This window comes from Thunnus thynnus, chromosome 23 (genome assembly GCF_963924715.1).
Source record: "Thunnus thynnus chromosome 23, fThuThy2.1, whole genome shotgun sequence".
NCBI classification, from domain to species: Eukaryota; Metazoa; Chordata; class Actinopteri; order Scombriformes; family Scombridae; genus Thunnus; species Thunnus thynnus.
In genome coordinates this window covers 2340053-2356994 of record NC_089539.1, presented here as the reverse complement: position 1 = coordinate 2356994, position 16942 = coordinate 2340053, and the positions used below count along the sequence as shown (strand labels likewise).

At 40.3% G+C, this 16942-nt stretch overlaps 1 protein-coding gene across 2 annotated transcripts; it reads left to right on the top strand.

Annotated features, from left to right (window-relative positions):
• Nucleotides 1-294: 294 nt before the first annotated feature.
• On the top strand, nt 295-14617 carry LOC137175891 (homeodomain-interacting protein kinase 2-like). Of its 2 annotated transcripts, XM_067581819.1 has the most exons (12): nt 295-2142; nt 2350-2528; nt 2716-2839; nt 3040-3147; nt 3286-3354; nt 3470-3616; nt 6976-7205; nt 7362-7452; nt 7769-9043; nt 9553-9692; nt 9778-9821; nt 10098-10729. In XM_067581819.1, the coding sequence occupies exons 1-7, from the start codon at nt 2029-2031 to the stop codon at nt 7033-7035; spliced, it is 801 nt and encodes a 266-aa protein (XP_067437920.1). In that variant the 5' UTR covers nt 295-2028; the 3' UTR covers nt 7036-7205; nt 7362-7452; nt 7769-9043; nt 9553-9692; nt 9778-9821; nt 10098-10729. The 2 variants fall into 2 exon arrangements, 1 of the variants encoding a protein (XP_067437920.1); XR_010925737.1 differs by lacking the exons at nt 295-2142; nt 2350-2528; nt 2716-2839; ... (1 more) ...; nt 3286-3354; nt 3470-3616 and adding exons at nt 5789-6063; nt 12407-14617 and having other exon boundaries at nt 10098-12007.
• Nucleotides 14618-16942: the final 2325 nt, after the last annotated feature.

Here is a 16942-nt window from a genome sequence, read left to right as displayed (position 1 = left end):
GCCAGCTCCTCCACAGAGCAGGAAAAATCTAGCGGAACAAGTTGCTGTGAAGTTTGATAGGTGTTGCAGAAATTCTCACAAGTCTGTGGAGTGATGGGTGTAAAGTGACAAGGGCCTCTCAGTATGTTTTATAAGAGGAAGACTAGAGAATAGCAACAAAGAAAAGAGAAAAAAACAAGGTAGGGAGAATAATAAATAATTGTAATAACAATGATAATGATAATAATAATAATAATAATAATAATAATAATAATAATAATAATAATGAAAATGGAAGATGCAGGCAATTTGTGGGGTTGTAATTGGCAGGATCCATCCTGGAAGTGTAATCATAATAGGATTTTGTTATTCCTTAGGCGTTTTGAGGGAGTTGATGCAGTGGACCACCCCAGACCTGTAGGAGGGATCTGGTCCAATGTTGGTTGCTGATGTTCTTTCTTTTCATTGTTGGTTGTTTAGTTTCTTTGTCTGACCAGCGCAATCTTTGTCCTTATTATTTTTTTTTATTTAGTTTCAATTATTAATTTATATTTTCTTGGCAGCTGATGCAAGGTCCGCTTCTCTCCTACTTCTCCTTGACCTGAGCGCTGCATTTGACACTGTGGATCACACTATCCTCTTATGTTGTGTTCACACCAAACGCGAAGCAAATTTTCACCTTGCGTTACTCATGCAAGATTGAAAGCAGAAACATTTGTTTTTATTCGCGTAATTTGCGCAAGTTTGGCCGCGGAATCATTTGTGCTTATTCTCCCCAAACAGCCAGTGATGTTACTGAAGCTCAGCCTGCCTGCCACCTCAGTCCTCCTGCTAACAACATTCATACCGATACTTCATCTCTGTTCATTTTGCTGTGATAAACTGCATTAACCAACAAAACTCCCCCCACAAATCAGTTTATTTACCTCACTTCCCAGACGACAACTACAGACCTTAAAGTGGTATGAACCCAAAATAAAAAAATAAAAAAATAATTGCAATAAACAAATCAAAAGGATGCCGCACTTACTACAACATGATGCTGATTTGTACAAAGTCTGAATTTATAATTTATCCTTTGTCAGGTCTGTCCACAAGACGATAAGCAAACAACTTTCAAAATGCTTATTTTCTGAATGGAGTTCCGATCGATCAGTTATGCTTTGTCAATATTGTAGCTGCTCCATCCACACAAAGTAATGTCATCTAAAGGCATAAATACAGCAGCGACACGTTTAAACACATAGATATCTACTAGTTTAAATTTAAAATTATGTAAAGTCACCGGCATTTAGTAGGTTGTTATTGATGATAGCAGCCGGGGGGGGGGGGGGGGGGGGTGTGTGACTCTGGTGTTAGCTCCAGTTAGGTTGAGATGCAAGACTGAAGATAAATCAGTTTAAAAGTTAAAAAAATAAACTCCTCCCGCCGGTAAACGGTGTGTGTGAAGTGGTCATGGGGGGCAGTGGGGGACAGAGGAGGACGGGTGTCTGCTGTCCTCCTCAGGGCGAGATCTCTTACATCAATGTAATGTACGTCATTGTTTTTATGCTAATCTATGATTGGCCAAGACACGTAAAATGATGTTCCAAGGGAGGCTGTCCTCCCTAACCAATCAACAACCAGAATGCGATATTGACATCGCGTTGGTTTCGTCATCTAATTATAGGGAAACCCACTTCAAGAAATACAAGATCTTGAAAAGAGTTGGAGAGGGCAGCTTTGGACATGTATTCAAATGCGTCCACACAGAAACTGAACAGATTGTTGCCATAAAGAAAAGTGTTGGGCTTTGGACAATGAGGTAGGACTCTAGTTGATTTTGATTTTTACAGATTTTGCCAGAGAAGATATTTAGTCTTAGTAAAACTCTGGTAACAGCATTCTTAATGAGCTGCAGTTGTTTAATTGCTTCAAGATCAATGTGTCATTTACATTTTTGTATGAGTTGGACTAACAATGCCAAACTTGTTTTGTATCTCCAGGCATGTATCCTAAAAAAAATGATGGAAAAAAAGCTTGACAAATGTAATATTGTCAAGTTCTGTGATGGATTTTTGGGGAACCGATGTCTTTGAGAACTTAGATATCACCCTGGAGGGGTTCCTCTCAGAAATAAAGACCGCCATGCGTCTCCAAGATGTCAGAACAATCATCCAACAGGTACGTAGCTGGACAACAAAAGTCAACACTCAGTCTGTGGTCAATCCTCCATTGTAGTTATGTTGTTTTTTTATTGGATTTGCCTCCATTTTTAGTATTGAAAGCACTTCATAATTAAATAATAAATAAATCATTTTGGGTTCAGAATTTTATGTTGCAAAACCTTTTGAAATAATAGGCTCACATCTTGTCATTTATTATTTGCAGATGGCCGTAGCATTTGATGCCCTGAAGAGCATCGGAGTGATCCACACTGATGTTCGCACCAATAACATCTTGCTGGTGGATCGTGTCAGACCATTCCGGGTGAAGCCTATTGGTTTTGACATGGCTATTCCCAGCCACAAAGCCAAGAAGAGCACGGTCGACCATGGCAGTTTCTACAGGTGAGGTCTAGCTCTGTATGTGCATGTGTGTGTGTTACCTGTCCATACCTGTATGAGCTGTTGGGTGATTATCTGCTGTGATAACTTTGTACTACTGCTATTATTACATTATGTGCTACATTGTGCTTTAATCATTAAAATATGACAATGTTCCTCATTTTTTTCAATGCTTTTACTCCACATTCAGAGCTCCAGAAATTATGTTGGGATTACCATTTTCTGAGGCCATTGACATGTGGTCGCTGGGCTGTGTGATGGCAGAAATGGTTGTGGGCTTGACGCTGTTCCCGGGGAGGAGTGACCATGAAACGGTAACTATTTACTATAACTGGACTGGACTTTTTGCTTTTCATTGCTAACAGATGAAGTAGTGCTGTAATCTTTCTTAAAGAGCCATCGTCAGTTTGCATCCTTATAAACCAGCTAGTTTATCATTATTATTTCAACTGTACCAGAGTCTCAAAAAAAAGAAAGTTGAATATCTTTATGTGATATTGTGTTTTGTTTCCAGCTACGGTACATCATTGACATCCTGGGTCCGCGACCAGACCACATTATTAAGGAAGGGAGGAAATCAAGGGAATACTTCCAGTCGGATTCCCAACAATGGAGGCTCACGGTACAAAACCCCTTCTTTGACTTTTCAAATATTTTATCCTTAACATATAAAAATAATACCTTCCAATATTTTCCTTCAGTTCATCAGTTGAATTTATTGAGAAATACATGTATCTTAAATACCTGAACCTTCTTTTAGGAATTCTCGGTATGGTGTAAGACTGATGACAGGTCCTACTCATTCCGGTCCCTGGATGAAATAATAAAGGTAGGTCATTAAATAGGCACTAGCTGCTGAAAAGTGACGTCATTGATTGCCTTTTCATAATTTAGGAAGATGACTCAAATGTTAGGTTAAATTTTTCAATTATTTCCTAAACTAGATGTGTCTGAAGAAAGTTAGAAGATCAAGGGAGTGCATCAACCTGTTAAAGGCCATGTTCCCGTGGGATGGGAGGAAGAGGATTACCCCCAACAAAGTCCTCACCCATCCGTTTATTACCAGGAGCTACCGTAACAAATATGGGCATGTGTGTGTATATATGTGTGTTATGTGTTTGTGTTGATTTATATATTTGCATACACATGGGATTTCTGTTTGTTGTCCATAAACATAACAGTGTAAGTTTCTCTTGTAGCAAAAAAACTCTGGAGACTGCATCAAATGAACCCGGCCCAACAGACACACCCAGCAAGAACCAGGAAGCTGAACCTGAAAGCAACGAGGTAGCCGAACCCAACTTGAACCAGGAAGCTGAACCTGGAACCAGTGAGGTGGACAAACCCAGCATGAACCAGGAAGCTGAACGCGGAACCAATGAGGTAGACAAACCCAGCATGGAGGGAGATGAAGATGGATTCTGGGGTAATGTACGCCGCACAGTGCCAACAGGTGTCATCATGGTTCAGCCTCTACCTCCTGCATTCAGTCTTCCACCGGTGGAGCTGGTATCCTGTTTGCGAGAGGCACAGGCTGAACCTGGAACCAACGAGGAAGAGGAGGGATACTGGAGTGCTATATGCCGCATAGCGCCATCAGGCGTCCTTATGGTTCAGCCATGTTGTGCTTGTGCTCCTGTTCTTGCTCCGGCTCTGACTCCAGCTATGGCTCCGGTTCCCGCTCCCGACCCCATCCCCGCTCCCGCCCCAGCTCCGGCCCCCGCCCCCGCTCTGACTCTGGCTCCCGCCCCCGCCCCCGCTCATGCTCCGGCTCCTGGCACTGTTCTGGATGACACCAATAACCTGGATAGAACAGATGACAGCGAGCCGAAGAAGAAGAGTAACGGCTTCAAACGTTTCTGCTCCCGGTGGAAGAGGACATTTTGCTCATGCTGCTGCGTGAATGTCGTGGAGGACTGAAGCTCTCTGTGAAGGCTTTATAGCAAAAACAATATAAAGCCTTTGTAGTTCTTTATATGGGCAGCATGGTGGTTTAGTGGCTAGCACTGTGGCCTCACAGCACAAGATGGCCGTGGTCTTTCTGTGTGGAGTTTGTATGTTCTCCCCATGTCTGTGTGGGTTTTCCACAGGGTGCTCTGGTTTCCTCCCACAGTCCAAAGACATGCATTCTAGGTTCATTGGAGACTCGAAATTCTCACTAGATCTGACATCATCTGAAATCTGGATTCAATCAAGGTTACAATTTTTGCCACAGAATATAAAATACTAAACACTGTCAAAAGTTAAACATTGTTTGAAAATACAAGAGTCCAGGAAAAATAGTCAAAAAAGTTCTTCACACATTTAGCATATTAAATAATCTCACATCTTAGCGTCTGATATCTTCCTTTTTCTGGGCAAAATACAAGAAAAAATAAATCTACAATAATAATTTGTCCAACTTCTTATGTGTTTCTATAGGAATCTGAACTGCATTATGTTTGAAATAAATCAAATTCGGATATCAATTTTTATTTAGTTTTTTTTCCTGGAGCTGCCTTATAGTGTTGCAATATATATATCACTAACTTCCTGGAAACCTCACTGTAGAGTAAAAATGAGTACACAAGTGTCACAGATCACAAATGAAGTATTTCATGGGCCATGATCTACCAAAACTATTTTAGAGTCAACTTAGCTTGGTTTATGCCAAATTATTTAGTGAGGGTTAATTGAACACAGCTTGCAACGACTAACCATAATTTCCAATGAAGTTGCCAGTGTTATCAAACCTATGAAACCCTTTATGTGCTTTACCAATTATTGATGCTTTCAAAACATCCCTGACTCCACCAAGTAAAATAGGGTCGGAGAAGCTGATGGAGGAAATGAAAGAAAGAAAAGGTGAGGAGAGGAGCAGAGACGGGACACCTGGTTTATTTTCCAAACTTGGCTCCAGCTATGGCTTCTGCTCCAGCTCCAGTTCCCGCTCCTGCCCCCGCTCCGGCTAGCACTCACTCCCACTCCCGCTCCCGCTCATGCTCCGGCTCCTGCCACTGTTTTGGATGACACCAATAACGCCACATAGTTAACACACAGTGTGGGATCGGCCATCTGTTGACAGCTGTGGCTAAAGTGCATGTGTGTGAATGAGTGTAGGTATGGTATGTATCTTACAGTAGCCGAACATGGGGCCTTCAGTGGTCTCACACACACGTGCGCGCGGCTCTTGCTCCAGCTCTAGCACTCGCTCTCGCTCCCACCCCCTCTCCGGCTCCTGCTCCCACCCCCTCTCCGGCTCCTGCCCCCGCCCCCGCCCCGGCCCCGGCTCCGGCTCCGGCTCCTGCTCCGGAATATTAATTTAACATGTTCAATGTTGTTGTCTTTTGTCTTGCTGAAGTTTACAGACTTTTTGCACCTTATTTGCGAAGTATTCCAACTGGGACACGCAGAGGAAACAGGACGCCAACACTTCCACCAACATACACACAGACATTCTGCTGTCTGATTCATAAACACAGTAAAACAGTCCCACAGAGGGCTGAAAAGGAACGGCTTCAAGGTATAGGGTTGGGAGAAAAATGCCTCACCTTTTGAGGTAAGCATGTATCTCACTAGGTTGTGTTGAAAGATTTGTGGTCACACACCATACTTGCAGAAATGATTGTTTTAAGGTTCTTGTTTTCACATATAGAGCTGTACATGGTCAGACAGCTGTGTACATCTCTGACCTGCTCCATCCTTATATTACCACTAGGTCACGTAACTCTTCTGAGCAGAGCTTACTGGTTGTCCCGTGCACTTGTCTAAAAACACAAGGTGATCATGTCTTTGAAGTTGTGGCACCATCATTGTGGAACACTGTTCCTATAGACACAAGATCAGCATCTCTGTTAACACCTTTAAAAAGCAGCTGAAGACTCATTTATTCAAACTGGCCTTTGTCTCGCCTCATAGTGTCTAGTGTTTGTATTTTGGTCTGTTGTTGCTTGTTATTGTTTGTTTCTTTTATTATATCTTACATTATACTATTTTGTGGTCTCATTTCATGAGATTTTACTCTTGTGAGGCACTTTGTGACCTTGCTCTGTGCTATATTAAATAAACTTTACTGATTTACTTACATTGAAGCTTTTAAACCTACAATCTGCAATATTTTTATGTGAAAATGTACTTACATTTTGTTGAATTGCCAGAAAAAAAATCAGAATGGCGGTCATTATATGTTGTCACTCCAAACTGCTCTTATCCTCCGTAAATCCCCATATCAAAACACACGGTGCTTGAACCGAGCATTGGTTCCTATATGTCAACATACTGTGTATATGCCTATAAAATCGAAAGTGGGTAAAAGCACACTATGCTTATTAAGGCAAGTCTTTGAATTGTAATGTAAAAGACAAAAAGAAGTGCTCTCCAGCTAAAAGATCATTTTCAAATCCTTGTGCTCTGTACTTGTTTTGAAACAGAGTATGAATATTTATGCCAAGTATTTTTCTTTTTGTGCTAGGTAACCAAGAAAGCCCTAGCGAATTTATCTATTTCATCCTGGCTGCATTTCCAAAACTGAGGAATGGGTTTTAACTGTTGTGGATCTCGGGGACTACGAGGAGCCATCATCTCACACTTATTCCCTGTCCCAGTGAGGGATACACAGTCAGGCATTTAAAGGACCCAGGGAACATGGTACACTATGCCACACTATACATCTGGCCCCTGCAGAGTTTGAGAGTGCATAATGTAAGAGGACATTTATTTTAATTTTCATGCTGTTAATTTGCTATTTTGCTTGCATTTTCTGTATCCATCAAATGAATGCTATGATAATCATATTTTTGTGGGGATAACCTGTGATCAGTTATTGTGTAGAGTAAATGTAATTGTCTTCATCTATAGCAACCGACTCCAAGTACCAGTAGGGCTGAGGTTGGACACCTGATGCCATGTCTTCACTGTGGGGAGGAATTTCCCTTTTCACAGTTAAAAGGTCACAGTGAAGGCTGTTCAAGGTATTGCATTCAGTGTAAAAAAACAACCAAAAAAACCCTTTTTTAACATCAAACTGGTAATGATAATAATTTAAATTTATTTTTAATTAGACCAGAATCAAAAAAGTACAGATTAACATAATTAATAGAGCTGGGGCTAACGTTAGCTGAGAGGCTAGCGGAGTGTTACCCGCAGCATGGCCTGAGGGAAACACAGCCAGCTAGCCTCTGTTAGCCTCCCAGCTAACGTTATCCCCGGTTCTGCATGTGGATCCAACCAGAGCACTGAGCCCCGGTCTGTTATTCAGGTTAAAGTGGGAAGAAGCAGCGGGTCTGACGGGCAGCTTGAGTGAAGTGGAGCCTGCGGAGGAAGCACCCGGACAGTCAGGGTGAAACAGTCTGTGGAGGGAAGCACAGTCAGGTGGCGGAGGAGATGGCAACAAATCAGCCTCTTATAATCAGCAGAAATGGCAGACTGGGCCGTAAAGTATACCCCCCGCAGCCCCCGCAAGGCGACCGGTTTTTCCACTTTTTTTTCATGAAGGCTGGGGTCACCTTCCCCTCCAGGCCTTTTTCTGCAATGAACACTCTGAAACACAATTTCACAATGTAGGAAAGGTTTCATACAGTGTATAAGAATAGCTAAATAATACCTCCACAAGATCAAGGATCTCATGTCCTCGTCCGTCCCTTGTAAGACCAGATTATATAATGTTATAGACATCAGATAAAACAGAAGCACAAACCTTGAAATATACTGCCGATACGCCGTGTCCGTAGCTGATACTGGCTCTATTCACTGGCTATCTAGTGAGCTAAGCCTCTGACCACACATCTAATACTAGAATCCTCTACAGTGAAGACAACAATTTATCACACATATACACCACAACGTCAAAATGTGCAGCTGTTAGCTATTTAGCAAACAGCATTAGCATTCGCGTTATCGTTTGTGGTACCAAATCATTACAGACTTCTAAATTAACAAATTGAACCGATTGCTTATATCCGACAACAGTATAGTGGTGCTTAGTGCAAAAAAACACGTGTAACTTAACATTTGTACAATGCAGCGACGTTCACGGTCAAACAGTCCTTGGCCACCATTTCCACTTTGAAAAGTGGCCCCTCCCCTTCCGCCACATAGCCAAGATGGTGACCGTTGAGGACGAGAAGTGTCCATAGTTCCACACTCAACTTCTTGACCGTGTTGAGTACACCATCCGGGTACTCATAGTGCACTGCATTTTGCCATACTTCTCAGTGTGAACGCACTTATGCACTCAAAATGTTAAATGTACCCAGATAGCAACTGACTCTGGACCGGATCCGCCTCCAAACCGGCAGATCCGTGTTACAGTCTCACCGGTTTTACATCCCCGTACCAGATACGGACCTCATACAGGCTGACGAGTGGGTGTGTCAGTTAGACTCGCAATCAGTCAGCAGAGTCAAAGTAGTTACGGGCCAGATCCATGGAAACGAGTGCGCAATTTTTTTTTCTTTTTCCTTTTGTTCAGTTGTATCAGAACAGACCAAGGAAAAGCAGGAGACCGCTTTTCTTCCAGCGTTGAAAAAATTTTTATTACAGTAAGGCGAACAATGTTGTGACAAAACAGTATTTAAAGTGGTTTTATGCCTCTTAACATAATTTCAGAAGGTTTTGACTTCCCATTTAAGCTTGCTAATAATATTATATCGGCAACGGCTAGCTTTTTAGCCGGGCTAGCTTACTTAACTAGCTAAGTTAGTTAGAATTAATAATGAATAAACAACTCTGTGTTTGTTATTAGTGATGTTACAACCAATGTCGCCCACAACTTGCTTTTCATCTGCATCTTACTGTCTGTTAACGTTACGTTAGCTGCTCATATAGCCAGTAGCATATAGGCTAACGGCTAACCTTAAGGCTAACTGCTAACATCCCTAGCTGTTGCATAATCTGTTTATCACTTAATTGACCCATTGGACACTTTTTTCACCCCTCTAAAGCAGCTATCAAAACAGTGGGTTATTAGAATGCCTAAGGGGAAAATGGAGAATTTCGGTCACTAACAGCTTATCTGTCTTACAATGTGATGGACATTCTCTCTCAACAGGGGCTGTAAGGAAGAACCAATCTGCAAGCAGCGCTCCAGATGGTGAGATAGACTCAAATACCATCAGGTGGTTTAACTTGGCATCTGACCGGGGAGGTGGCCGCAAAGACCGTGCCAAGACTAAAGAAGCATTAACCACGGTAAATTTCAGATAAAGCATTGTGCTAGTCTTTTGCAGCAGCACTTATGTTTTGTGTTTTTAACCTCACAATTGGTTGTTTATAGGCATCACAACATTCCACTCAGCAGCAGTGGCTGACTTCATAAAGGTACTGTATATTTTACATATATTTTGCATTCTGGATTACTGTGGCAGCCGCACTAAACACCGATACTGAGTGTCAGTGGTTTTCTTTTTAGCACCGTTAACATACAAACATTTTAAGTAGTGACAGTACACATAGCTTTTTGTTTTTCCTACAGCACACACTTTATTTTTTGACAGTTTGCTAATTTGTATGCACACATTTTAGTTAACATTCTGTCATTTCTTGCTTGCTTTAAATTATGTTCTAACTTTTTGTTTTTCATGGATCCAACAAAAGAAGTGGCACGAGGAAGTGGAAGGGACAGCAGGCAGTGGGAGAGGTCAAACTTAATTATTTGAAGTTTTGTTGGTTTTTTTGTTTGTTTTTTGGGGGGGGGGGGTAGGGGTCACAGTTTGGTTGTGAATAATGTTGGTATTGTTGCTATTAAGGTTAAGGTTGTTAGTTAATTGTTTATTCCTGTTAATTGTTCATTATGCTGTTTTACTTTTCTCTTGTGATCTTTGTATTTTGAATTTGAATTTTAAGATTAAATTAATTTGTAAATAAATAACAATGTTTTATGCTACACACCTGGTGCTCTTGAGCCTTACTGCTTGGTCCCTGACAATTACATTACTTATGCTTCTGTTACACTCTAAATTACGGGTTTAAAAGGACTTCGTCTCTTCTTCATATGCCATATGCTATTGTCATATGACATAATTACACTATTTTATATTTACTCAGTTTACACTCAACATGCACAGGTAAACCCAAGTGATGTCATGTCGCGCTTCATTCACTTTTTTCTGGAGTTAATCCACCATGAGTAGAGTACACTTCATTACAGATTTTGACTGATGAGTGTTCAGTGAACGACCAACAAAGCAGCATCTCCTGTCATAACTTATGATTTCTGTTTTTTTTTTTTTTTTTTAAACAACCAGTTATGATGATGCAACCATAGTTCTAGAAATTTATATCCAGAGATACTTTTTTTAGTTTGAATTTAGTTATGGAAAAGATAAAGGTTAGCCCAGAACTAATTCAGATACAGCAAATATTTGAACAAAATGGCTAGAAAGTGATCCGATTTGGAGCTGGCCGAGTGCCGGCCCAGATAAGAAAGGACGCCGGCCCGGGTCCATTTTACAGATCTGGCCCAGAATTTATGGAAGCTCTGGGGCGGATCCAGTACAGAACTGAACCGGATCTGGCCCACCTTCGGACAAATGACTACAAAATAATCTCATCTGTTCTGGAGCTGGCCTGGTGCCGGCCCAGAAGTGAAAAAAACGGATCCGCACCGTTATTGGCCCATTGTGCCAAAGGACACCGGCCCGGGTCCGTTTTACAGATCTGGCCCACAACTTATGGAGGCTCTGGGCCGGATCTAGGCCATATCATTTTTGCTATCTGGATAAGTACAGAAGTATGCGATTTGAGACACACCAAGAGAGAGGGAGAGAGAGTAGTTGGCAGTTACACGTTTAGTTTGGCAGCAAGTGCATTTAGTGCTAAATTACTTAGCAGCAAGATGGGCGCTAGAAAAAAGAGGAAAGGTGGAGCAGAGAGGAGAAGCGAGAGAAAAAGAAGGGTAGATAAACATGCTAGCTAGCTAACGTTTGCTAGCTAGCTAACGTTTGCTACCTAGCTAACGTAAATAATGTTACTGATGCATCATCATTGTTCCCTGTCAATGTTAAAGCAGCCAAGAAACTGGACAATCAATGGTAAAAGTGGTAGTTCCCTTTCTGATTTCCTCAAAAACATTGATGGCATAATTGGCATATCTAGTCTAGTTAATGTGGTCAATATTATTTGAAAATTCATTCATTTTGGTAAAAATCAGTGAGTTCATACTTTGAGCTCATAATTTAAAATTATTGAGACAACACAACGTCTTCTGTCACACTATTCAGGCTATTGTAATTTGTTGAAACTTACAGATTTATGTTATTTAGCCTAATGTTTGTGTTGGTTAAAGGGCTATTTTAACCTTTGATGGGTAACTGTTAGTGTATATCAGTAAACTGAGGAGGGTATTGTGCTCTTGCTCTTTTCTTTGACTAGGTGGAGACAGTTGTTAACTGTATTATATTGGTACATTAAAAGATATGGTGTGCTGTGCTGTTGCTTGTTTCTTTTTGAAGGTGGAGAGAGTAGCATTGGTGCACAGAAGCACACTACTTCAGAGCAACCTGCAGGTACAAGACATCAAATGAAAACCAAGAAAAATCAAATGTATACAGTTCAGGGTATTTTTATTGAAAAAATAGCTTTAAAAAGGTGTACTCAAACTTCTGGTGGGTGTATAGCAGTAAACTGAATAGGGTATTGTGCTCTTGCTCTGTTTTTTGAATAGAGTGGTTAACTGTATTATATCGGTACATTAAAAATATGGCGTGCTCTTGCTTTTTTTCTTTTTTAAGGTGGAGAGAGTAGCATTGGTGCCACAGTAGTAGCAGTATGCCCTGTTTACACCTGGTATTAACATCCATCTCGGGTGATCCGATCACAAGTGGACAGCTCTAAGTACAGGTGTAAACGCACCCAAGACGCATTGAGGACGGATTGAGATCCGATCACTCAGACCACATTTGGAGGTGGTCTGGGCCGCATGTGGCCACATTCATTTAGTAGTATAAACGCAATGTGTCCTGGGCCACATTGAAGGACCGCCTACTCAACTGACATCCTCTATTTTCCGGCAGACTAGGCACAGGATCCTCTGTCCAAAGCTGTTCAACTTGTTTGGTAACAGGATAAATAAATAATTTCGTTTTTCATGTGAATTAAAAACATAACCCACGTCCCATTTTTTGCTGTTTTTCCTGTTTCCCTAACCAGTTTCCCTCTTCAAATCGACAATAAGAATAGATATTAAACCATTAATTTTTCGCTTGTCTGTCTAAAAAAATATTTCAGAAGCTAAAGGTTGCTGGATAGTCTCCTCTGTCCTGTCAAGTTGCCTCACTGCTCAACATAATGGAGCTCGGGATTTATCAGGACGGCTGCTTTGGATGTGTAGAAGAACACTTAGAACAATTAACATTAGATCCTGACCCATGCTGTTGGTATGTCAGAGATTTAAATAATCAATGAAGTAATGCTGTTGTGTCTTGTATGTAAATGCGCACAGTGTCTGAATGGAGAGCTACGGGGAGATCGCTGCATAACGGAGTGGACCCATGGTCTGGTTAATAACGAACGAATTTGGTCTTTGAAAACGGAAATGATGTCCATGTTTATTTGCATATAGAGCGGGGAAGTGAGATTGGATCACAAGTGGTCACTCAGGACACATATGGAGACGCATGTTAATGCCAGGTGTAAACAGACATACTTAAAGCTGTCCACTTGTGATCGGATCACCCGAGACACATGTTAATACCAGGTGTAAACAGGGCCGTAGTGTCGTGTCCCTCCTTGATGATAACTTTGGTTTTATTCGAGGTTCGTAACACTACGTTGTACTAAGCAGTTGTTGGCTCATTAGTTTGTTATTCAAATGCACTAAAATTCACCAGAATGCAGGAAATCAAGTCTTTGTGACTAAAATTTTCCTAACAGGGGACCCCCAGACCCTCCATTTGAAAAGTGGTCTGACTGGAGCCATATATTTGACACTATATTTCCCGGCCTGAATGATTTTCTCAGTCCAGCCCTGCTTAGGGCTTATTGCTTCAGCAAGCTTGGCTCCGTTAAATTTAACAATATATTAACAGAGGTTTTCCCCCAACAGTAGAAAACAGTTCAAGACTTAATCTATAATATTTAAACTACATTTAACCAATAAAATGTTTACTGTTACAAACATTTTGAATGCAGGACTTCTACTTTAATAAAGTTCTTTCACAACATGACACTTAATGTCACAAACTGAACATGGCACTTAGCATGATGATGGAAATCCCATGGAAAAATGGCAAAGCTAGCAGAGTTAGTGTTACACTATTTAACTTAAAGCAATTACTAGATGTGTTCACAAAACGGTCTTTATGAACCCATAATAACTTTTAAGCATTTCCAAACAAACTACAAGACAAGGGAGCCTTGGGATTTTAAAACTCCTGTAGTCTGAAGCCGGCATAGGTGCTTTAGATTGCCCCAGATGCAAACTAACCTAACGCCAGGCTCCGCTATTCAACGGTCGACCGTTCTTTCACCAGCACCAAGCAGATGAGCTATGTTGTAGACAGTCAAACCTGCTAACAAATAATTCTCCACAGCTTCCATGGGTACTTCATGGGATGGGTGCCCAATTGCTCCACTGTTATGGGAACTTTGCGCTAGTTCAAGACTCAATCGTTGAGCCACTTCATTCAAGTTTCTGAAAACTATAGGGTCAATCTCTGTGTCTGTAGTTTCAGACAAGTCTGTCAAATTTTCCACTCAAAATTGCATGAAGTCCAGACAAACATTTTCAGCCATGTCGCCCAAAATTCTTAGACCTCTTGCAATTGTTAGCCAGTGTATATCCATTTTTAGTTGCCTATGGCTCCTCCTTGTCATTTCTGGAAGGCTGCGGTGAAGAGTGGGACAAGTTCAATTGATTAACCAATGGCTGTTAAGTGACACTCCCCTCATTATCATATGGGTGAAGAAATACAAGAATAAATAAATACAGAAATAAATAAACAGGGAAATGAATAAATACGGAAATAAATGAACAGAAATAAATGTAAACATAAAAGAATAAATGAGGAAGTAATTTAATATGAAAATAAATGAATACAGAAAAGAAGTAATTTGATATATTTATTTTTATATTTCTGTGCATATTTATTCATTTTCAAATTAACCTGCACATTTATTGGATAATTGAGCCTTTTATTTCTACATTTCTTTCTTTATTATTTCATTCATATATTTATTGAGCCATTTATTTATTTTTGATTTTGGCAGTTTCAGTCCTTCATATTTTTTGGGTTGTGGGTAAGTAAAATAATATATAAAACATAAAAAATGCCCTAAACCTTAACTCAGTCCTTCTTACAACAGCACCATATAGTCTACTCCCCAAATCCTGTGCAATGTATTTTAAGTATTTATAATGTTTTTCTTATGTGTACAGCACCTTGAGCTACAACTGCTATTTGAAAAGTGTTATACAAATAAATAAACACAAACTTACATAAAACAAACATCTTAAAAATGCAGGCGATGTCCATGTCTGATATTAACCAGGCGACGTACAAATTAAAAACCCTCTTGCATTTTATACATGGTCCAGCCATATAGCCATATACTAAGTTTAGACCTAGTCTTGTTTTTAGTCATTTTGATGAGCTGATCCTTCAACCTCATCGTATTAAGGTCATTACACAATGAAATGATTTAGAAATGGAAAATATGTAGGAATATGTTTACCTCTTACACTTTTATATGAGAGAAGAGTGATGAGATGGTCCAGAAAGAACAGTATGGTGAGTTCAGATTATAGCATTATTCTGCACAATACCTTCAAGTCCTCCTCTGCTGATGCTGTCTAACTGAGAAGTTTGGTGAACAGATGTTTAGAGCTGTTTACTTCTCAGAAATAACCCATCACTCCACCCCCTGAAGTCATAAATACTGAAGACCACTTATGCGTTTGTGCAGCTTGACCAGCTTGAAAATGTGTGTGTGTGTGTGCGCACTCACATCTGTGGTATTATTTGTGTGTGAAAGTAGACTGAAGGCCCGGGGAAACTTGAAATCATCAATGTCCAACTTCTTTGGTTGTGCATTATTTTCTTGTCTGTTGCCCTCCACTGTAGAAACCTCTAGCCTGCTTACAGTAGTGTATATAGGAACTCAGCAAAGGGAGGCTCTGGAACTTGTCCAGATTAGATAAGTACATCAGTTACAGTGACTGTGAGAAGGATCTGTACTGTCAGTCATGCCTGGTTAGCACACTGGAGCCTACTGGGACTTCTACCATCACTATCTCAAAGTCAGCCATGTCTCTTTTCCTCTGCTTTTAATGAGTCTGCAGTTATATCTGCTGTATTCTGCTCTACAGTACAGGGATAAAAGTAAAAACTCAAAGAAGAAAAAAGATCACAAACTATCCAACAACCCAAAACTAATATCATAGCAAGACAGGTCAAAAAGCTCAGCTGTAGAACAAAAGAAACGTGATTTGCATCCACAGTTTCACATTGCTTGCCTTCTGTTTGTGTTTTAGACTTTTGGTTTGTGTTTATTATTTAGCATTTGTTTGTCTGAGGTTTGGTCTGCAGTTCTTAGGTTTGGTTTGTGTTTTTGAGTTTCAGTCTACATTGGGAATTCTGTGTGGTGTGGTTTTACTGCTATTTTATTTGTTAAATTAACTGTCCCCTACTCAGGAATGCAAACCAAAACTCAGTAATGTAAACTTAAATTAGTTCACATTCTTTCCACATTTTAGCTCTGTCATATTTTGTAGTGATACGAGTTCTCAGTCACTGTTACTGTTGTTTGGTTTGAATTTGGACAAAAATAATTCCATTGATCCTTCCACCAGGTGGAGATGATGCTTTTGATTTTTTTCATTACATAACAGAAAAAATAAAACTGGGGAAATCAATAACATTGATGATCGTTCAGCATCATTCAGGTGTTCTAATGAGCCAGCATGTGCATTATTGTTTTTGGCTATCCACATGCCTCCTGTGAAAATAATCTTTTTGCTCTGATTTGCTGTTTAGACTAACCTTAACCCACTAAACATGATGATACTTGTGGTAAAATTAAGCACTCCAAAACTCTACTTGCAGTGTATATTTGTGCCACATGGACGGGTCTCTATTTAAATTCAACACACACACACATATTATTCCTATCCTGTTGTGTAAAATAACAATATTTAAAACACTGTATGAACCAATGTATGACAAACTCAGTGACTGGTGTGCACATGTGTATCTAAATAAAAAGGTTAAATGCCACCAACGGCTGCTAGATGCTCCAACTGACTCCCATTCAAAAAGCCTCAACTTCTCTCTAGAAATACTAAGTCAATCATTTTTTTCAACAAGTCATTATGGTCTCAATCTCTAAATTCAGGCCCTCTAATAAGTGTGCTGGTGGTCATTTTGGAAATTATTGCTCCATTAATAAGATTTGAAGACTCATAGTAGCTTTGATGTCTGGCATGTGAGTGTTGATTGACAGCT

What these genes read in the sequence shown, in the direction of transcription:
- LOC137175891 (XM_067581819.1), top strand. Translation starts at nt 2,029, where the DNA reads ATGGATTTTTGGGGAACCGATGTCTTTGAGAACTTAGATATCACCCTG. An exon ending in GACCATGGCAGTTTCTACAG is followed by an intron (nt 2,529 to 2,715) that starts GTGAGGTCTAGC and finishes CTCCACATTCAG; the next exon opens with AGCTCCAGAAATTATGTTGG. An exon ending in CCCAACAATGGAGGCTCACG is followed by an intron (nt 3,148 to 3,285) that starts GTACAAAACCCC and finishes ACCTTCTTTTAG; the next exon opens with GAATTCTCGGTATGGTGTAA.